The 23006-nt window shown below is 36.5% G+C and overlaps 1 protein-coding gene across 1 annotated transcript in view; it reads left to right on the top strand.

Annotated features, from left to right (window-relative positions):
- Positions 1-23006, top strand: part of KDM5A (lysine demethylase 5A) — a 72243-nt gene that overhangs the window by 5598 nt on the left and 43639 nt on the right. The window contains 7 exon segments of the mRNA XM_033116795.1: positions 7316-7486; positions 9443-9577; positions 14463-14568; positions 15941-16032; positions 16631-16789; positions 17847-17966; positions 18638-18796. Of these exon segments, the coding sequence (XP_032972686.1) occupies positions 7316-7486; positions 9443-9577; positions 14463-14568; positions 15941-16032; positions 16631-16789; positions 17847-17966; positions 18638-18796 (942 nt within the window).

The raw sequence follows: 23006 nt of genomic DNA, 5'->3' as shown, positions 1-23006 counted from the left end.
AGGATTTCAAAATTAGAAAGGGGCTTTAGAAGTAACCTAATATGAGTACCTTCTTGTTCACAATTCTGTATAACATTTGTCATCTGGACTGTTTAATGCTGTCTTGAAAAATCCAGTTCCTTTTTGTGCAAAGGGAAAATGCTAATATCTTGTTCAAGTACTTAGAAAATGTATTACAAATATGTTGATTAAAGGTTAAGTTTGATTGTCCTGAGGCTTATTGCAGTCTTACCTTTAAGTCCCCATGGACAGTTCTTTCCTTTAACCTTTGAGAATGCTTATAAAACTAAAGATTTAAAGATAAAAGGCAGGCAAATTTTAGCATGTAGTAATTTTGTTTATACTTCATAATACTTTTGTTCCCTAAATGTCACCGTGAGATTGCTGCCTCTCGATGTACAGTTGGATAAATCTTTATATATGTATACACTTGTGGAACCTCTACTCAGATCAAGATATGTAATAGAACATTTACAGCGCTCTAGCAGGCTCCTTTATCTCCCTCCCAGTACTTCTCAGAAGTAACCACTGTTCTGACCTCTATCACTGGGTAAATATTTCATCAGCATGCCATTTTACTTTTTAGCAAGAGGCTCAGGCTGAAAACTGCAGAAAATATTCAAAGTTCTGATATTTTTAGGTTATTAGGTATGCCTTTAAAAAATTTTTTTAGCTGACAGCTGATGAGCAACTTTTGAGTTTGTGTTATTATAGACATGTTTGTTTTTTTAAAGAATTTTTATTATTGGGGAAGGGGAACAGGACTTTATTGGGGAACAGTGTGTACTTCCAGGACTTTTCCAAGTTAAGTTGTTGTCCTTTCAATCTTAGTTGTGGAGAGCGCAGCTCAGCTCCAGGTCCAGTTGCTGTTGCTAGTTGCAGGGGGCACAGCCCATCATCCCTTGCGGGAGTTGAACCGACAACCTTGTGGTTGAGAGGATGCGCTCCAACCAACTGAGCCATCTGGCCACCTGGAAGCTGAGCGGCAGCTCATTGACTTAATTCTAGTTGCGGAGGGTGCAGCTCCCTGGCCCATGTGGGAATCGAACCGGCAGCCCTGTTGCCCAGAGCTCGTGCTCTAACCAACTGAGACACCCGTCTACCATGTGATTTTGAAACACTTCAATTCAACTTTTTTTTTTTTTTTTTTTAAAAGATTTTATTGGGGAAAGGGAACAGGACTTTATTAGGGAACAGTGTGTACTTCCAGGGATTTTTCCAAATCAAGTTGTCCTTTCAATCTTAGTTGTAGAGGGTTAGTTGTAGAGCAACCTAGAGTTGCTCAGCTCTAGGTCCAGTTGCCGTTGTTAGCTGCAGAGGGTGGAGCCCACCATCCCTTGCGGGAATTGAGGAATCGAATCGGCAACCTTGTGGTTGAGAGCCCACTGGCCCATGTGGGAATCGAACCGGCAGCCTTCGGAGTTAGGAGCAGGGAGCTCCAACTGCCTGAGCCACCGGGTCGGCCCCCTCAACTGCTTTTTAATGAGAAGCACATTTTCAGTCTTCTGAGTCATTAAATTGTTATTGTGATAGTTTCCTATTTTGATTAAATCACTTTGTCTCTTTCCCTTATTTTTGATAAGAATGTTACTTGCAATGTATAATTTAATGGAGTTTTACATTAACAGTTACTGGTTTATAATCAGTGCAGCAAGGAACATTCATTCTAGGCCTTTGAAATTATTATTGTTATTTTTTTTATTATAAGACCAGGTTTTCCCTCCCCCCTTTCTATTTCACCTCCCCCCCCCCACTCTGGTTCAAGCCGTGGTTTCTCAGTCTGGTTGTGTAGGACACAGCTCCCTGGCCTGTGCTGGTATTAGGAGGCTTGCGATCCCCCCCGGCTGAGGCAGTCGGTCACTGGTCAGCAGCTTACGGCAGCTCTCGCTGGCCGCCGGCCGCTCATGGCAGCACACAGTAGCCCATGGCAGCTCACGCTGGCTGCTGGCCACCGGCTGCTCCTAGTGTTTGCTGGCCACTCACACTGGCTGCTGGCCCAGTGGAAGCACTCAGCAGCTCACGCCAGCCTCCGGCTGCTCACGCAGACCAGCTCCTGGGAGAGCGCCGTTGTTCACAATCTTAAGCTGTAGAGGGTGCAGCTCACTGGCCCATGTGGGAATCAAACCTCAGCATTAGGAGCACAGCGCTCCAACTACCTGAGCCACTGGGCCGGCCCAAAGTAATATATTTTTAAAAAAACCAGCATTCTCCCTTCTCCACCTCTCTATTCCCATTTCCACTCCTCAGAAGTAATCAGTTTCACTTCTTTTAGTTATTTCTGATTTTGATCTTTGTATTTCCAAATAATATATTCATTATGCTATTTCTTCATTTTTCAGTTTTAAATGTTATATACTGATTTTCTACTGTTAGAAATGGGGGATGGTGTAAGAAATCTAAATCCTCACATATTTCAGGTCCCGTACTCCTTTCTAGTGTGATTCGATCAATTTTTACTAAAAATACTATTTGTACTCAAGCCTTGTAGTGTGCTGATTGTTTCCTTATACCAGTTTTTATTTTCCTTGGAGTTAATAAATCCCCTTCCCTTTTTTCATTTTGTATGTTTTCTTTGTAACTTTGAAAAATGTATATTCTGATTTTCCAGCAGAAGTATAACTTTCTCAGTATGCTTTTACCCATCAGATAATCTATCAGTTTCATTTCTTGGAGCCATTCCTCTGGAGTTCTCTTTCTTGTTCCAGCCCAGGCTGGTGGTTTTTTAAGGTCAGCTGTCAGCCTGGAACTTCCTTTCAATATTATCATTCTGGAAGTTCCTTTTACCTTTCCTTGTTTCAAGTCTTCCTATTACAGGTAACCCCCGCATAACATGGTTGTTAGGTTCCTAAAAAAATGACGTGTTATGCGAATCCGTGTCATACGAAACAAAGAACTAGTACAAAAAAGGGGGCTAGGATTAGGTTCCAAAAATTAAAAAAGCATACTATTACATTTTTATAATTAAGAGAAATGTCTTTATTAAAGCAATTTTCACCAAAAGTATAACATAGTAATATGTATTAAATAATGGTTTCTTCGTCATCACTACTAAGCACCATTAACTGAGGACATTTTCTTTTTGACAAGATATCTTCATCCTCAGAAGTTAATACTCCACGAACAAAATGGATTTAAAATTCTGCAGTCAAATCTGATAGGACATCCACGCTCAAATGAAAAATTTCAAATGAGATATCTTTTGCTCTTAAAAGCTCTTATGCTGCGCGTTGTTCAGGGATTTCTCTGATTCTCAAACAATGTTAGAGTGAAACCGTGTTCTAGGATGCCGTGTTGTACAAGATTTTCCCTCAATTCTCAAACCGTGCTAGAACTAAACTGTGTTATAGACATGCCATGTTATACGGGGGTTACCTGTACTTTGTTTACTCCTATTTTGGTGAAACATTTCTTCTCCTAGTTTCATGAGCAAGAAGGTAAAGGAGATGTAAATTTTTTGCTTGTCTAAAAATGTTCTAAAGCTTTATTAGTAGTTTGGTGGGGGTTAGAAGACTAAATTATAAATCATTTTACTTCAGTATTTTGACTGCTTTACTCCATAATCTTCTGGCTTACAGTGTTGCTGTTGAAAAGAATGATGCTATATTAATTATGATTCCTTTGTATGTGACTTTCTTTTTCTTGAAGATACTAAGATCTAATCTTTATTACCAGTGGTTTGAGATTTCACAGTGATATGCTTTGGTACGTGTTTATTTAATATTTTTATTACACTTGATAATCTCCAATCTGAACTCATGTCTAAGTTCTTGTAATTCTTCTTGTATTCTTTGACAATTTCTTCCACTTTTTTCTCTCTTTGAACTTTTATTAGTTGGATGTTAGACTATTAGGCTGATTAGACTATGAGAATGATCCGATAGTTTACTTACCTATTTCTTTCTTAAGGTAGAGTCCCTTTTCAAACTCTCCTGAGAGTAAATCTCCAGTCTTCTGCTGCTGGGGTTAGAAAAGGAGAGTTGCCTGGCTGTGCTGACTTGTGGTGGTCTAATTGCTTTTGTACAGGTTTTCAGCCAATCCTGTTCTCTGTTCATCGCCATCCCTAATTTTACAGGTACTGCTGCTTCCATTTCTTAAGTCTATACAGGTTCTATGTTGCAAAAGCTTCTCCTTAGCTTTCTTCTATTGCAGGTGCTTGATTTTTTTGTTTTGTTTTTTGCCTGCTAGGTTTTCACTCACACACCTACTTTCTCTTGGTCTGTTTTCCCTCTTGGGAAGTATGCCTTTGTGTTCCTTTTCTGTCTTCTTAGTGGAGTTTTGAGAGGGAGCTTTTAAGTATAATACTGCTAATGGTTTATGTCTGTTAAAATTATCTGTTACTAGCCAGACTTAGTTTGTTATTGGACGGAAATTTTGGCCTTGATCGACATTACTCTTTGGTCAGTTTTGACTGAGGGCTTCTCTTCATTGTGTTCAAGCGCGTGTCATGTATCTTTATAGGGCATGGTTCTTAAGTGATAGATTTCTAGTGAGAATGCTGTGATATGTTGCATGGCAGATGCTTGGAATAAATAAATGGTTTATAGTTTGAAGTTATGTGTGTAATCCTTGAATCTGTCAGCTGGAGAGAAACAAGTGTAAAGTTTTGTGTTTTTATAGTATTAGGCTTGGTTAGATTGTTAGGGTATTGTGCTTATGAAGCCAAAGTCACGGTTTTGATTTTTTGTGTGAGATAGCTTTGTCGTATTCCTTGGCCATACCTCACTATGCTGGCTGTCGTTTTCCCAGCTGTGGGCCAGTAATCAGAACTGGATAGGAAAGCATGGCTGCATCCATGCAGATATATCAGTTCTAATGGAAATTTAGCTTGAAGTGCTTGGACTACAAAGCAGATTATTACGTAATGGTGATAATTGCAGTGGATAATAAACATTACTGAGAGGACTTCTGTTTCCTCTCTGACTTCCTTTACTACTCCTCCCCACTTGTCAGCCACATTGGCTTTCTTACTGTTCCTCAAACACTCTAGGCATGCTTCTTAACTTAGGGCCCTTGCTCTGGCTATTCCCTGCTTGGGGAACTGCTTTACTTCCTTCACATATTTGCTCAAATGTCACCTTCGTAATGAGGCTTTTCGTGACTGTTTAAAACTTCAATTTACCTCATTTTGCTACTCTTGAGGCCTTTTAACTGTTTTAAAACATTTCTTCCACAGGATTTATCACTTCAAAATTTATATATTATGTTTAATTTCCTGTTTTCTCCCACTCGAATTTAAGCTCCAAGAGGGCAAAAATCTTTGTTTTATTCACAGATAAATCTCAAGCACTTAGAACAGTAGTTGACAGTATAGAAGCCCTGGAAAGTTGTGAAAGAAAGGTGTACTCATTCATCCATTTGCTTCCGTACAGCCTGTTATCTAACCCCCCCATCATTCTGTCTTCTACACTACAAAGTTTGAATAAGAAATGTGTTTCTTTATATAATTTTCTCCTGTTAGCTCTTAACAGAGGAGCTTCTCTGAGGGTATGATAAGAGAAGCTGAAGAATTAAGAGATGTGTTCAACTCTTGTGCATGTGAACTTACGTGTTTCTATCAAGCTTTCAGCTATTTCACTAGTGGAAAGTCTTGCTTTGACTATAGGTTCATCTTTGTAGTAGCATCCTAGAGCACAAGAGTTGGTGACATTTCTCTTCACTTATTTATAGCATGTGCACCCCCCACACACACACACTCATTGGCCCATACACACAAACGTTTATACTATAGCTAACATTGAAGTAGCACTTACTGTGTCCTGGTTCTTTTCATGTTTTATTTATTTCATTTGTCTTCACAGTAGCTTCATAATGAGGTGCAGTTACTGCTGTTACTACTTTTTTTAAATAATAGGAATCAGAGATGCAAATTATATAACTCAAGGTCATACAACTGTTAATTAGCTGAGCTGGGATTTGAGCTCTGGTAGTCTGGCTCCAGAGTACATACGCTTAACCTTTTTAGAAAAATTATGGTAAAATATACATAACATAAAATTCACCATTTTTAAGTGTACAATTTCATGACATTGAGTACCTTCAAAATGTTGTACAACCATCACTACTATCCATTTCCAGAACTTCCCCCCTCCCTGTAGCCCCTGGTAAAACCTCTGTTCTACTTTCTCTGTGAATTTGCTTACTCTAGGTATGTCATGTAAGTGGAATTATACAACATTCATCCTTTTGTGGTTGATTTATTTCACTTAGCATAATTTTTTCTGGATTAATCTATGTTGTCACATGTATCATAATTTTATTCCTGTTTAGGTCTGAATAATATTCCATTGTGTGTGTATACCACCTTTTATTTATCCATTATTTCTTGATGGACATTTGGGTTGTTTCCACCTTTTGGCTGTTGTGAATTACGCTGCTGTGAACATGGGCGTGCGAGTAGCTGTCTGAATCTCAGCTTTCAGTTCTTTTGGGGATATATCTAGAAGTGAAATTGCTGGATCACATGGCAATTCTGTGTTTAATTTTTCTCTTTTGTATAGTAAAATACAGTAATGTGTATTCAAAGAGGATAATTATTTTGAGTTCAAATAACTATGTCACAGTCCTCTGTATTCTGTTGTCAGTGAAACTGAAAACTGCCTATATTTTAGAGTGTGTGAGATGTCATATCAGCTTCTGGAAGATAGGGAGCCTTGATACATATATATTCTGTACAGTGCCAGATTTGATGTGAGCATTCAGTTAAATTGGCCAATTTATCTCATCACTTACTACCTTAATACATTCTATGCTACATTCCAGTAAATATGCTCTAATCTGATGTTTTTACATCATTCCCTTATAATCTTCCATGCAAAACTTTTCTCCTTTTGAAAAATTATAGCCTCTTTTTTAAAATACCCTCTGAATCCATTGTTTGGTTGATATTTTTGTTAAATTTTATAAGTTATTTGGTACATTTTCTAATTTCAGGATCATGTTTCTTTTGTACTATATAACTTACATTTATTCTCATATCTATTTTTGGTCTATATTCCTATTTTGTATTTTGAGTTCTTTGAGGATATGGGGTACAGATATATGTTTAGTTTTCTCAAGGTGTATAATGTACAAAGTGTAAATGTTTCATTAAATGTTTTTAAATGCCTGGTTTGTTTAAGGTAGGCATAATAACAAATGATAGTTTAAAATTTCCCAAAATCGCCGTCTCATTCGATATTTTAAAATGTTGGCAGGTTTCCGTTTTGTCAGATATTTGTTGAAAGGAACTATGAAATCTGGGCCTAGAGTAATTTTTGTATTAGCAAGTAAGATGTATCTACCTTCTTTCCCTAAATAATTTTTACTTTCTTTTCAGGTTGTTGCCAGCAAAGGAGGTTTTGAAATGGTCACCAAAGAGAAGAAATGGTCTAAAGTGGGTAGCCGCTTGGGATATCTGCCAGGAAAAGGAACTGGGTCTCTTCTGAAGTCACACTATGAAAAAATTCTCTACCCATATGAGCTTTTCCAATCTGGTGTCAGCCTTATGGTGAGATGCATCATTTTTTTAGGAGTGGGTAATTCCAGTCTGCCAAATGTAAACTTTGGACTGTTTTCACCATAATAAGTTAGTAGTTGACTATGCATAGCAAGTTGAAAAAGATTTCTCCCGGTACCAGAATTTGGGGGAGCAAGGTGTAGTTTAAAATCAGCTATTTTTGGTGGTTTACAAGATAAAGGATAATGGGAATGCTTTCTTATTTATTTAAATAAGTCCTTTTGTTTAAGCTTTTTGAAAAATTCCTCCTCTTGGTTTCATTTATTTTTTTAAACAGCTTTATTGAGGTATAATTTAGTGTAGAATTCACCCATTGTAGGTACATAGTCAGTAAGCTTTAATAAATTAAATACCACAGTCTAGTTTTAGAACACGTCTATCAGCCCCAGAAGTTCTTTGTGTTCCTTTGTAGTTGGTTCCTGCTCCTACCTCCAGACCTAGACAACTCCTGATCTACTTTCTGACTCTATAGTTTTATCTTTTCTAGAAATTTCACATAGATGGAATCATACAATGTGATTTTATATCTGGCTTCTTTCACTTAGCCTAATGTTTTTAAGGCTCATCCATGTTTTAGCATGTATTAGTACTTCGTTCCTTTTAATGGCTGAATATATTCCATTGTATGGATGGAACACGTGTTTATCCATTTACCAGTTGATGGACAGTTGGAATGTTTCCAGTTTATGGCTGTTATGAATAATGCTGTGAATATTCATGTATAAGTCTTTGTGTGGACATATGTTTTCATTTCTCTTGGGTAGATACCTAGGAGTGGAATTGCTGGGTTATATGGTAAGTTTATGTTTAACTTTTTAAGAAACTGCCAAACTGTTTTCCAAAGTGGTTGAACCATTTTACATTCCCACCAATAATGTAGAGGCTTCCAGTTTCTCCACGTCTTTGCCAGCACTTGGTATTGTCAGTTATTTTGCTTTTAGTCATTCTAGTGGGTGTGTAGTGGTATCTCATTGTGGTTTTAGTTTTCATTTTCCTAATGACTAATGGTGTTGTGCATCTTTTCATGTGCATTTTAGCCATTTGTATATTTTCCATTATGAAGCGTCTGTTCCAATCTTGTTTTTTTTAAATAGGTTGTTCTCATACTTGTTCTAAGAGTTCACTGTATATTCTAGATACAACTTCTTTATCAGAAAATGATTTTACAAATATTTTCTCCTACCTAGTCTGTGATTTACCTTTCCCTTTTTATAATGGTACCTATTTGAAGAGTAATTTACTGATTTTTTTTTTCCTCCCCATTTATGGATCGTTTCTGGTGTCATAGCTAAGAAATCTTTTCCTAACCTAAGACCACAAAGATTTTCTTCTTTCTTTTCATCCAGAAGTTGTATAGTTTTAGCTTTTATGTTTAGGTCTTTGATCCATTTTGAGGGTTTTTTTCCCCCCTGTATAGTATGAGGTCAAGGTATGTAAGTTTTATTTTGGGGGAAGGGTATATGACTATCCAATTGTACCATCACCATTTGTTTAAAAGACTACCCCTTTCCCATCGATTTACTTTGGTACCTTTGTTGAAAATCAGTTGACTTTAAATATGTAGGTTTATTTCTTGTCTCTGTTCTGTTCTTTGTTCGCTATAGTTATCCTAACACCAATACTATGCTGTCTTCAGGTACTATAGCTTTATAGTAAGTTTTGATATCCAGTAGTGTAAGTCCTCCAGCTTTGTTCTTCTTTTCTCATAATTTCTGAACAATTTGCATTTCCACTTAAGTTTTAGGATCAGCTTCTCAGTTTCTACAAAAGCCTGCTAGAATTTTGATAGGGATTGTCTTGAATCTGTAGATCAATTTGGTGGGAGAATTGTCATCTGGTTTCACGTAGTATTAGTGATTTATTGGAAATTTATTATTTTTCCCCCCGAGTCTTAAACCTGATCTCTTATCAGTGAATCTGGTCTCTTTCTGTGCTTTGATTCTTTAGGGTGTACAAATGCCTAATTTAGAGCTTAAGGAAAAAGTGGAGCCTGAGGTTCTTGGCACTGATGTCCAAACTTCCCCAGAGCCGGGCACAAGAATGAACATTCTGCCAAAGAGAACAAGACGGGTCAAGTCTCAGGTATCAATTTCCGTGGGCGATTTTAACAGGAGTTTTCAGTGCTTTGACTGCAGAATTTGGTTATGTGAGGTCATTTACATACTTTTGTTTTTTAAAACTTGAAGAGACCTATTTTTCATTTACTTTCGAGATGAACAGGGAAGAAATTATAAAATTCAGTCTGATTTGATTTAAAAAGCTTTTTGTTAGTTTTGAACAGTTCCTGTCAGGGATGACAAATCAGAGGTGACTGGATACTGTAGGGCCAATTTCACAAACATGCTAATGAATTCTAGTACATTTTATTTTCATGGTTAGCAGAAGTGAGAGGACTAGGAAAGTGGTTTTATACTTCACTTGTCATTCTTTTAAAAACTGGAGAATAAGTTTCTTAGTATCTGGATCATTCCAACGTAACTTCTACTTAGATAGTGATCAGAAGAAAAGTGCCCTTCTTTTTGTCTGCCTCTCCCACCCCATTCCCATTTCTTTGTGGTCCTCAAATTTGTATTTTGTAAGGTTTTTGGTAAAGGTCAATCTGTAGGCTGGGACAGTAAGGTGCCCTTACAATGCTGAGATGTGGTCCATTCAAATTAAACATATGAGTGGACCAAAATAGCAACTTAACTGGATTCCAATCATTGACTTTAACGTGTCTAAAAAAACTGTGTGTTAAAAGAATGGAAATGGTTTACATTGAAAGTGGGAATAGAGAAGGGAGATCATCTACCACAAGAGACATTGTATATGGGGTGGTAAGGAGTCCTGTCACTGGAGAGGTGGCCAGTGATACTTTATCCTGCTTTTCTAGAGCTCAGGGGATATCTCTCCATGCCATGTCTCCTTTCCTTTTCTGAGTTTATGCTTATTAAATAGCCTCCTGATTAATAATTTAGCTTCTTAGGTATTTTGATAGCAATAAGGTAGGTGTCTTGGATGGGGAATGTGAATTTAATGGAAATTCATTGGAAAGTGATAGCCCCACTATGAATTGGTAAGCTCTGGTTTAGTCATTAAGTGATTTTTATTACTGTGGTTGATCTCAGAAGTTCTGATCATCTTTGGGTACATAGTGATAATCTATTTCAAGACGTGAAACTCTTGAAGACTAGTCTCTTTGACATGATAACTCAACCTGAAGAGTTGCCCTGGGTGGGCCTGTCTAATCTATTGCCAGCTTGCAATGAAATCCCTTTTGATGTTCCTTCTAAATTCTTTTTTCATCTCTTCCTGTCTCTGTGGACAAAGTGTACCTTTCTCTCCAAAGATAATCTGCTTCCATCCTTTCTGGCTTTTTTAGTGATTTCACTATATCAGTTGTAAAATCTGTCTCTTCTACCTCCTCTGTCTCCTAAATCTCCCCTCCTCCCATGTAAATGTGTTCAAGTCTCTGTCATCTTAAAAACAAAAGCCTTCTCCATGAATAGTGCGCTGCTCCTTGCCTCTTTTCATGGACAAGTTTTTTGAAAAAATAACCTATATTGTCTGTTTTTTCAGAATCTATTTAGTTTTTATACTCTGGAATCTGACTCTAAGCCAAAAAAGTTCATTGAAACTGCACTGTACAAGTTACCACTGAGTTATTAATTGTCAGATGTTGAGAACTTCTTTTCATTTCGTATCCTACTTCATCACTGGTCATGTATACATTTAATATGGTGGCTTATTTCTCTCCTTGAAATTTGATAAACTTGATTTTTTTTTGTGGCTTCTGTAACACCTCTGTTGATTTTCCTCTCCACTCTGACCACTCCTCAGTCGTGTTTGTTCTCTTCTCTGCTCTTCACGTGGTAGGTTAGTCCTTTTCTATCTTTCCTCTCCCTAGCAATCTACCTACCCTGTGATTTCAGTTACTGCCTATACACTGAGGCCTCCTGCATGTACCTTCACGTGCTTTTCTGTTCACGAGGGTGAGGGTGTGTGTGGACATACACGTGTACTCGTTGGGGGCCACAGCTCAGGTGTGCCAAATTCAGAATGTCTCAAACCAAACAGGAATCACCTTTTCTCAGTCTGTTTTTCCTTTAATATTTTCTAGCCTGGTGACAGTGACAAGCACAACCATCCAATAGTCTCAAACAAGAAACAAGTTATGAAAGTTATCCTACTCCTCTTTCTTATCATCTTTTATCACATTGCTTACCATGCTCTGTTTTCATCTGTGACGTCACTAGAATGCGTTCCTTGAAAGCTGGGAGCAGAGTTTGTCTATATGAAGAATTAACAAATCCTTAACACATTTCTACTTTAGAATGAAGTCCATAATGCCAATATGTCCTATTATTGAGGATACTAAGTTTAAGCTTTCTCCATTATAAAGTACGTATTCTCTTTGTAATAAAAGTAATCAGAGTAAATGTGCGACAGTGGGAATAACCTCTTTTCCAGTTTTATCCAGTGGTTTTAACATTCATTGATGATCCTTGCCTGAATTAGTTATGTTGGTGGTTGCAAACTGGGTGGTTTTCTACTTGGGTCATTCCTTCTGCCTTTATTAGTTAGCCTTTTTCTTTAAAGAGCAACCCATACTTTTTTTTTTGAGCTGTATTTTTTTATACAGTAAACTATATATCTTAAGTGTACATTATGATGAATGTATATACCTGTGGAACCATATCTGACCCCCCTGCTTTTTAGTATCATTGTTTAAGATTATGGGCTTGTTTATTTATTAGTTTCTGGTAAATCTTTTTTTTAATATATAATTTATTATTTTTTATTCCTTTTTGATAATCAAATTGTTCCAAATTTGGCTAATATGAGCCCTTCAGTCTGATTCTTGATGTTCTTTTGACTTTTCTCCATCAGTTTTTGAATACAAAAAAGGTTCATTGTCTTCTTATCCTGCCTTAGACCTGGAATCAGCCATTTATCCAAAGAATCCTGGTTCATTTTACTGGGAAGAGGTATTTAGAAACCAAGATCTGAGCATGAGGTGTACTTTTTCCTCCTGGGATACCATTGTTTATAGGCCGTTTTAATGTCAGGGCTGGGAAATCAATTTTAAAATTATTATGACTTAATATTTTTAGTTCATCCTGATAATTCCAGTTCTAATCCAGCCTCACAAAGTTCTTTTAGTTTATGTTACAGTTCTTTTCCTAGCATTTTGAGTTGGGAACTTCATTTATTTCTATTCTTTTGTTTTGAGTGATATGTTTAAGACTGTAAAATTTCCTGTGATCACTGCTTTAGTTCTAGAGATTCTGATATATAGTCTTTTTATTATCATAATTTTAAACTTTTTTTTAAATTGGGGAATATTGGGAAACGGTGTGTTTTCCCAGGATGTCAAGTCATTGTTTTTCAATCTGGTTGTGGGTGGCGCAGCTCAGCTCCAAATCAAGTTGTTGTTTTCAGACTAGTTGTGGAGGGCGCAGCTCACTGGCCCATGTGGAACTCAAACCGGTGACCTTGGTGTTATGAGCACTGCACTCTAACCACTGAGCCAACCGGCTGCCCACCGGCAAGGGTCAAGGGTCAAGCCGTTGTTTCCCACTGGCCCATGTGGGAATCGAACCACTGGTGACGTTGGTGTTATGAACACTGCGCTCTAACCAGTGAGCAAACCGGCCGCCCTATTATCATTTTTAAGTAGTAAGTTTAAAAATTCCAGGTGGAAGGGCCTTTTGATTTTTATTTTATTTCTAGTTTTATTCCAATTAGATCAGATAATGTTATTTTATTATTAATATTTCTACTTTTTGGAACTTTGTCTGCAAAGATTGTAAGGATTGATTAAAATCCTTTGACATAGCACACATTATATACTCAATGCTAGCTTTTATTATTACGTACTTTGCTTTAGTAGTGGTAAAGAGTGTGTAGTGTTACGTTTATCAATAAACTAATTGTAGAGGTTGATAAGTATAGCCAAGTCAATTTACTAAAGAATTTTGAAATGCCATTTTGGTCAGTTTGATCTTTATATGACCTTTTATTCTAGTCTGCATATATCAGCTGTTATGTAGCCATAGACTAATAAAGTAGTCAGTTTTGTCCTGGTTTATTTTTATTCTTACTGACTAAGGATATATTTTAAATAAACTTTGATTATTAGTCTACAGTCAGAGAGATTAGGGTTCACCTAAATTCAAGATGTAACAGTGGTGTCTGGCAGGATGCGCTAATCTTCAAGTACTAGAATACCAAATGACGGCTTAAACATTGACACAGTTCTCACATAAGATTTTTGGAGATACAGGTGGTTCTAGGATTGATATAGCTACTGCGCATTGTCATCAAGGGCCTCTGCTTTGTTTTCTTCAGTGTGTGGATGATACAGCTCCTAATTGCAGTGTAGCTGCTGCAGAGTCTGGCACTATGCTTTCACCAGGCTGAGACTCTCCTAGCAGTTTGGAAGGAAATTGGGGCAAAAGGGCTTACTCTTCGAGAAGCTTTCTCTTTTATCAGAAGATGAAAATCTTTCCCAGAGGCTTCCAGTAGGTCTCCCTTCTCATTGGCTAGACTAGGATAACATTCCCCCCCGCCCCCCGTAGTTATGTCATCACCAACAGAGAGAAATGGTATTTTCATAATTGGCTTAGGACAATCATACTCCTCTCTTGGGGTGGGCATATTGCTCTCTAATCACAGTTAGTGTTTATTAGCAAGTTAGAATTAGAGATTTCTATTGTGTTATTACCAGTTATTACCAGTAGTGTCTGTCTCTGCACAGAACCTAATTGACAACTGTGCTTTTATGAAAGATAGATTTTCTTTCGTGGGAAGGGATCTGGCTGTTGCATAGTGCTTTGATGACACGTATTCAACTGTTGTAATCAGGCAGCCAGTGGAATTAGAAGAAATCAAATATTTTTTTTCTTCATTTTGAAGAGGTTCTTGAAACTTTGGTAAGAAATGTGTGAATCAGAATAATTAGACTAATGTGAGTTTTATTTTTTAGTCAGAATCTGGAGAAGTAAATAGAAACACAGAATTGAAGAAACTTCGTATTTTTGGGGCTGGGCCTAAGGTCGTGGGCCTGGCAATGGGAGCAAAAGATAAAGAAGGTAAAATATGTTATTTGGTCATGAAAAGAAATAAGGTACAACAGTATGATTATGACATGATTCAAATAATATTTGAATTGCAGTCTGCCTTAGGCTTTTCTTAAGAATTGTAAACTTGCAACATGATTCCTAGACAGATTGCCTTTTTTATGGCAGAATCTTAAATTTAAGGTGTGAGGAGCCACATTATGTTGAATTTTCAGAATTGTAAATTTTCAACAGTTCCTAGACATGTCACCTTTCTGATGGCAGATAATCTTAAATTTAAGATGTGAAGAGCCATATTATGTTGAATTACTGGAACATTTTGGAAGAGAAATTTTCCTCCTGCATGTCTAATATGTGACAAAGGAATTTATTGTAGTTTTTAAAGGCTAGTTTATGAGAGAATGGTGAAATTAATGGTTCAACTGGTGATCGAAAGCTTTTAAATTCAAAGCGAAACAGAGGATTCTCTGACTTTTAGTATCAAAAGATAGTGGAGAGTGCTTATGACTTAAATTCTAACTATAATGTGAGATATGGATAATGTATTACAGAATTGTACACCTGAAATTGATGTAACTTAAGTAACAATTGTCACCCCAATAAACTTTAATTAAAAAAAAATTCTAACTATAATTTTTATATTTTCTATAAATTACCTTGATATATCACTTCATTTAAATAAACTGAGGAAAGCCTACTATTCTCAGCTTAGTGTGTTTGAAATTCTGAGTAAAATTCTGATGAAAGATTAAGGTCTACTTTTCTGTCTGTATACGTGTCAGTTTTAAAACTCAGTTCAATAAAGATTGTGTTGGATATGTTTTTACTGTATAAGAATTTAATGAAATATTATAAGCACAAGTCATATTAACTATACATTTTATGATCTCAGTAATTAAGTCATAATTCGGATTGAAGACTGAACTCATGAGGGTCATATAATATTGTTCGAACATTCTCAAAACTTGATAGGACTTACAAAATACATTATAATGTTTATTATTACCCTTTTAAGAATTAAGCACTTTCATTATCTTTTCCATTCTTGTAATTATTGTATCGGCTGGCAGTGATCTGAAAACTAGTCTCAAATTAGTCACTGATAAATACTACATACAGTCGGTATAGAATTAATAGTTAAGCTCTCTGGAGCTTTATTGCCTGAATAGAATCCCAAATCTGCCACTGACTGGCTGTGTGATTCCGAGCAAGTATCTAACTTCTCTGTACTTCCGATTCTTTATCTTCTATGGGGGATAATAGTATATCTACCACATAGTGTTGTGAGATTTTAACAATTTAAACAATTTTAAATAGTGTCTGGTCCAGAGTAAGCTCTCAACATTAGTTTTTACTATTATTATATAACTATTTTTATTTTAAGATGAGGTCTCCCGAAGACGAAAAATTACCAACAGGTCAGACGCATTTAACATGCAAATGAGACAACGGAAAGGAACTCTCTCTGTTAACTTTGTAAGTGTTCTGAGATGTGTCAGGAGGGAAAGGATTTATTTTTATTTAGTTTTGCACTTTTTATCTTGCTCTAGTATCTTGGTATGCCGTTTAGTTAATTCATTTGATTAGAAGACTTGATGGTGACTCCAAAGTTGCAACTTTGGTTTATGTAATGTTTTGCTTTGTCCCATATACGTAGGCTGTTCCCCTAAGTCATCGACCTTGTGAGTAACTAAGTGAGAGAATAAATATGAAGCTGTAAATCCCTGAGCTGTATTATAGACAGTGCTCAGTATTCATTCTCTACCAAAGAGTATTTGTATTTAGGAAGGATGACATGGTATATTTTAGCTCTGTAAATTGCCTTTCAAGTACCCTAGATTTGTGGGCTCTCTTTACTCTAATAACTTGATGTGCTGTTAATAACATGCCTATTAGAAGCTCTGAGGAAATGCAGGAAGTTCTATGAAAGCTGTTTGAATACAGTTATTTAAAAAAGTATTCAGTATTTAAGTTATGTTTATTTTTTAGTGTACGTTTTGTTTCAGTTGAGTTCCTGGTAAAAATTTAATATTACTTATTACAGAAAATACACTTTCACTTTGTTTTTTAACAGGTTGATCTCTATGTTTGTATGTTTTGTGGTCGGGGAAATAATGAAGATAAATTGCTTTTGTGTGATGGATGCGATGACAGCTATCATACATTTTGTTTAATTCCCCCACTACCTGATGTGCCCAAAGGAGACTGGAGGTGTCCTAAGTGTGTTGCTGAGGTACAATTTACGGATTCTTTATAAACTAAGAACAATATCACATACATACACACATAGAGTAAACACATCCCTCAAAGCTGCTTCCACTCTCTCTTTGTTTCTCAGTGTTTAAAATCTCCCGGATTTTTAAACAGTGACACTGAATGGAACTGTAAAAACTGTTTTGTGGCACCTTGCCTTCCAAAGTTTCTTTTTCTGACTATCGTTTGACAGATCTGTTTATTGCCACAGATGAATGAAACTTTTGTTCAGAATGTTCATATTCCTGGAAAACAGTACAAATGAAGACAGGCTGTAGGGTATTTCTGTTTTTTTTTTAAATTAAAAGTAAAAGTCACACATGAAACTCTAAAACTTAGGAATTGTGCATTATTTTCTTGCCACCAGATGAAATGATGGTGTCTATTAGCTTGTTTGAAAGATTATAATGTCATTGTCATGAAATAAATGCCTAGGCTGTTTACTTATTTTAACAAAACGGGACAGGAAGGGAAGGAGTTGGCTGTATATAGAAAGCATATATAGATGTATTCAGAGGTCTTTTATGACCTTTGAATTATTTCTTATTCTCAAAGTTGGGTGATTCAGAAGCAGTTCTATGCGAGTATTTGTGTTAAGATATTGGTCATGATGATTATGAAAAGAAGAAAAAACATTCTTCTAGGTAGATATCCTAGCAATTCACTGTATATACACTTATGAATTACCTTCTTTCCTTCATGAACCTTTATTAATATGTTCTGCATAGCTAGATGTCCTGATATTCTGAGAATGATAGGCATCCCTGGGCTTGATTCCGAGTGAGTAGTCCTCTAGGTGCCAGAGCATAGTGCCAATTCCAGTTTAAAGGTGTCTTACTACCGCCTTTCTACAGGAAAACTGAAAAATGCAGTTAAGGTTCTAGAACTTTATTTCCTGATTCCATGTTGCAAGTAATTAGTACTTGTTTTGCTGTCTATGGTTGATTGGATTAGCTTCACCTAGGGAAATGATCAAAGAAGATAGTACCTGAAAGTTCAGTTTCAGTGAGTTAATCTCAGATATTTTTTCTTTCCAGGAATGTAATAAGCCTCGAGAAGCCTTTGGATTTGAACAAGCTGTACGAGAATATACACTTCAGAGTTTTGGAGAAATGGCAGATAATTTTAAGTCTGATTATTTCAATATGCCAGTCCATGTGAGTATCTGTCTTTAGGTCAGTTTGGGGAGATAGGAAGTCTAAAACTTTTGGTTTGCTTTTTACTTACGTTATTTTGTAGAAAACAGGGACCGCATGAAAAAGATGATAGACCACCAATTCTGAAGCCTAGAGGCCTGGAATCTGTTTCTGTTTCTTTCACACACTGATGTGGCAGTATCCACTCTCCTGTTGAGAAATCTACTTTGATCTTTGAATTGTTTATTAGCTCTCTATGAGTTATCTTTTACAGAAAAGCATGAAGTATGTGGTAGTTGCTGCTTTTGTTCAGTTATTTGTAATACGAGGTTTGCTTCTTTTCTTAAGGGATCTTAGACATTTTAAAATTTCTAGCAAAAAAATTTGTAAAAGCTATTAAAATTGGGCCTTGATTTTTGTGTTTCCCTTTTCTTCCTTGATGGCCTAGGTCATCTTTATCTGTCTTGGTAAACAGCTTGCAGAAAAAGGCAATTCAAGTTCATTATGTTTTTCTGAACATCTGAGTTGTCTTGAGCTTTTCCCCATCCTCAGTGGAAAAAGCTAGGACTCTGGGACAGGAGAAGGTTTTATGTTTTATCAAGGGTTTGTGTTTACTTAACTTGCATAGTATGTTACAGTGCGTTATGGTTATAGTGAGTTAGTAACATACAATCTTTGTTTTCCTTGTGTAGATGGTTCCCACAGAACTAGTAGAGAAGGAATTCTGGCGGCTGGTGAGCAGCATTGAAGAAGATGTTATTGTAGAATATGGAGCTGATATCTCCTCAAAAGACTTTGGAAGTGGATTTCCTGTAAAGGATGGTCGGAGAAAGATGCTTCCAGAAGAAGAGGTGCAGAGCAGATAATAGTATCTAAACTTCTGCTTATCCCCCAAGCTGATTTAATCTTTTCATGGTTGAAAAATCACATTTCTCTAAACATGAGGGACCATGTTCATTTAAAATATTAAATATGTAGGATTTGGACAGTATAAATAATCTTCAGGTTTAAAAACAATAAATTCAAAGCAACTTTAAAAATTACTTAACTTTGCATTTTAAAACCAATTTAATTAGTTTAAAACTAACCCCATTTTTTTAAAAAAAAACCTGCTTAGCTGTTTCTCTTTGAAAATCTACAAGGTGATTTAAGATTTAAAAAGAAAAAAAAAATTACATTTCATTGTTAAGTCCACAGTTTAGATTCCTTCAGCATCTGAGCAGGTAGGTTTTCAAATATATGTTTAAACTGTAACATATAATGAAGTCCCATCACATAGGAGATGACCTCTCTATGTAGAAAGCTGAATTAAGATGATCATTCAGTTCTTTTTACTTTAGTCCTTGTCACTTTTTCTGTCCCTCTATAATTGGCAGTGATTAAAAGTTTTATCTCCTATTAAAAGACTTATACATAGTTTTTTAAAAAGTTACATAGTGCAGAAGGATTACAATTAAAAGTATAGCCACTCCAGCTCTTTTAAGGTTACCATTTCCATGGTAAATATTTTTCCATTCTTTTACTGTTTTCTTATGTCTCATGTCTTTTGTTCCTGTTTCTCCGTTACGGTCTTTTGATGTTAAGCAGACATTTTTCATAATACTATTTTAATTCCTGTGGGGTTTTTTTTTCTATATATTTTTGAGTTATTTAGTGGTTCTGCGAATTATAATATGCATCTTTTTTTTAAACAGCTTTATTGACAATGTACATCTTTAACTTATCAAATACAACAACTTCGAAACCGTGTCTCTTCATTTCTTTCTCTCTCTCTTGTGCATTGTCTACATAGTATATAAACACGACAGAGCAATGTAATTATTGCTTTAAACCACCTTATTTATTTTTTTAATTGAGAAGAGAAGAAATACACTTTTTTACATAATTATTCAAATATTTACCATTTCTGGCGCTCTTCATTCATTCTTGTGGATCAAAGTTATCGTGGGGTAATTTTCTTTCAGCCTGGTACTGCTCTTATTTGTAGTGCAGGTCTGCTAGCAACGAATTCTTTCAGTCTTTGCTTATCTGGGAATGTCTTTATTTAGCCTTCTTTTAGTTTTTCAAGAGTAAATGGCTTCTCAGTTTGGTTTTTGCCTTTGGTCAATTTCTAGTGCGTTGAAATGGTTGTTTTCATAATCTTTCCCCCCCTTCTTCCACTCCCCTCCCCAACCCGGTTCAAGCCATTGTTTCTCAGTCTAGTTGTGTAGAACACAGCTCCCTGGCCCATGCTGGTGGTATTATAAGCCTTGCACTCCCCACCCCTCCGGCTGAGGCAGTCGGTCGCCAGTCGTTGGTCAGCCGCTCACGGCAGCTCTCCCCGGCTGCCGGCCGCTCATGCTGGCTACCAGCCACTCCACCTTGGCCGCTGGTTGCTCCTGGCAGCACACAGCAGCCCACGCCGACCTCCAGCTGCTCATGGCAGCCCAGTTTGAGGGAGAGCTGTTGTTCACAATCTTAGCTATAGAGGGCGCAGCTCACTGGCCCATGTGGGAATCGAACCAGCGACCTCAGTGTTAGGAGCACAGTGCTTCAACCACCTGAGCCATTGGGCTGGCCTTGTTCTCATAATCTTGTCCAGATTTATCCTTGTTTTCTCTGAAGGGGAATTTCCCAACCTCTTCACATTATCATTTCTGGAAGTCCTTTCCGATAAAAGGTCTCCCTCCTACGCAGATTTATAAGCTGATAGAGGAAAACCCTATTTCATCTTCGTGTGTCCTTACAGATACAATGTATCTATACAGTAGTTATATGTCATGCATACGGAGTTACATATTCCTTTTTAAACAGAACTGGGAGTATTAACTTTCATGGTTCTGTACCTGGCTTACCTTATTTATTTTTTATTTTAATTTTAATTTAATTTTATTTTTTTTACCTTTTTTATTTTTGGAGTCCCTTCCTGGCCTGTCCAGTCCATTCTAATTCCTTATAGCGTTACCTACCCAGTTTATTCATAGTACCATCTTATTTTTTTGTTATGTTAGCCATCCATTCAGAAATATCTGAGCACTTGGTATGTACTGAATGAAGTTTTTGGGGTTTTTTTGTTTGTTTATTATCGAATGTTGTGTCTTTTGGCTTTCTTCTTATTTTAGCCTTACTGATTTTTTTTCCTCCTTTGATGGTAAAACACAGGTTAGGATAATCAGATTAGGATAATACCATGTTTCCCCGAAAATAAGACTGGGTCTTATATTAATTTTTGCTCCAAAAGACACATTAGGGCTTATGGTCAGGGGATGTCATCCTGAAAAATTATGCTAGGGCTATTTTCCGGTTAGATCTTCTTTTTGGGGAAACATAATACTGATTTGAGAATTGAGAATAGACACTGGGTTTTACTAAGGGAGAAAGAAATGATTACAATGGGTGGAGAACATAGATTATATGTGGATGGTTTCTGTAGGAGGAGTTCAGTGTTGGAACGTATACAAGTATTTGTTCAATATGACTGAATTAAACCTGGATTGTATAAAGTATGAAGAATGGCATCAGTCTGGGGTTCTTTGTATCCTTTTCATTGGCAAATGGTAGGCAGTTATCTAATTACTGGGAAAAGACTTCACTTTATAGCTCTTTTTCTGAATTATTTGCTGTTTTGAATGTTTAAGTTGTTCTTGAATAGATATTTCATCTTGTAATCTTAGAAGGTTACAGAGTTTTTAAACATTGTCAATCCTAGGTAACTAATATTAATAATGTAAATATTAATCCTTCATATTTAAATTTTGTATGAACATTTCATTTTATCTATTTCTGCTTTTGCACCATTCACCTTCATGTAAGAATGTGGAGAAATGCTGGGCTTGAAAGACACCACCCATAGTATGAAGAGATAGGTGATACAGCTTTTTTTTCCCTAGACTGGGTCATGGATTTACTATTTATTTTACAAATAATAATGTTTAACTCAGAATTCTGTTTTTATGTTGTAAGATAGAATGAGAGAACACATTTAGCACAAAAAGATTGTAAGGATTAGTTAGAAAATGTGTGTAAAATCTTCAGACTTTTTATACTTATATTTTATGTCAGTTTGATACTCTCCTCTGAAAGTTACTCTTTTAGAATGATAGATAACTACTAGTTTTTCACCGGGAGTTGTACATTTGTGTTAAACCTTCTGTATGAGTTAGCCTTTTGGTATCTGATAGCACAGTTCTCTGGTACCATAATTCAGTGGAAAAGTACTTTCAAAGTTAATACATTTGTCTTATGAATACAATGTGCTTTACAAACAGGGCTTCTGAGGAATAAAGATAGCATGGAACTTGAAACCTTCCTTGGAAACATTTTTTCTTCTTATCCTTATTCCATATTAAATCATTGAATCCTGTTAATTCATTCTTCATTATTTTCTATAGGATTGGCCTCTTTCCATTCCCACTACTACCATCCTTGTCTTGGTCCTATGTCGGGATGATTGCCATGGTCTTTCTTACATAATGACCACTTGTGATGGGGATCCCCAAGACCATCTCCAGGTTCAGTGATTTTCTAGGAGGACTCATGGCTGTGATTTATTACAATGAAAGGGTACAAAGCAAAATCAGCAAATGGCAAAATGCACGGTCAAAGCCCAGAGAAAACCAGGTATAAGCTTGCAAGAGTCCTCTCCCAGTAGAGTCATACAGGATGCACTGCATTACTTCAGTGTCAAGTTGATGACAGGTGAAGGTTGCCTACCTACCAGGGAAGCTCATTAGAGACTCTGTGCTAAAGGTTTTTATTGGGGGATGGCGACATAGGCACCCTTTGCCCAACATACAGCAAAATTTTATACTCCCGGAGAGAAAGAAGTATGGGTAAGCCACATTGCATAGTCTGTGCACTGTGAACCACTCGATCATTGTAGGGCACTGTTTACCATGAAAGTTCTAATGCCACCCAAGGGCCAAACTTTAAGCAGACCTTTTGAAGGATAGCTGTCTTAGGCCTGCTATATTAACTGTTTTCTGCTAATTGCTTCTCTGCAGTCTTTCTTACATATTTCATTTAAAGTTTTAAGATTGATGAGTCTTTGGGAATTTATTATCTAATTCTGCCTACTCTTGT

Source organism: Rhinolophus ferrumequinum, chromosome 10 (genome assembly GCF_004115265.2).
Source record: "Rhinolophus ferrumequinum isolate MPI-CBG mRhiFer1 chromosome 10, mRhiFer1_v1.p, whole genome shotgun sequence".
Lineage (NCBI taxonomy): Eukaryota > Metazoa > Chordata > Mammalia > Chiroptera > Rhinolophidae > Rhinolophus > Rhinolophus ferrumequinum.
This window is presented reverse-complemented; position numbering and strand designations above follow the sequence as displayed.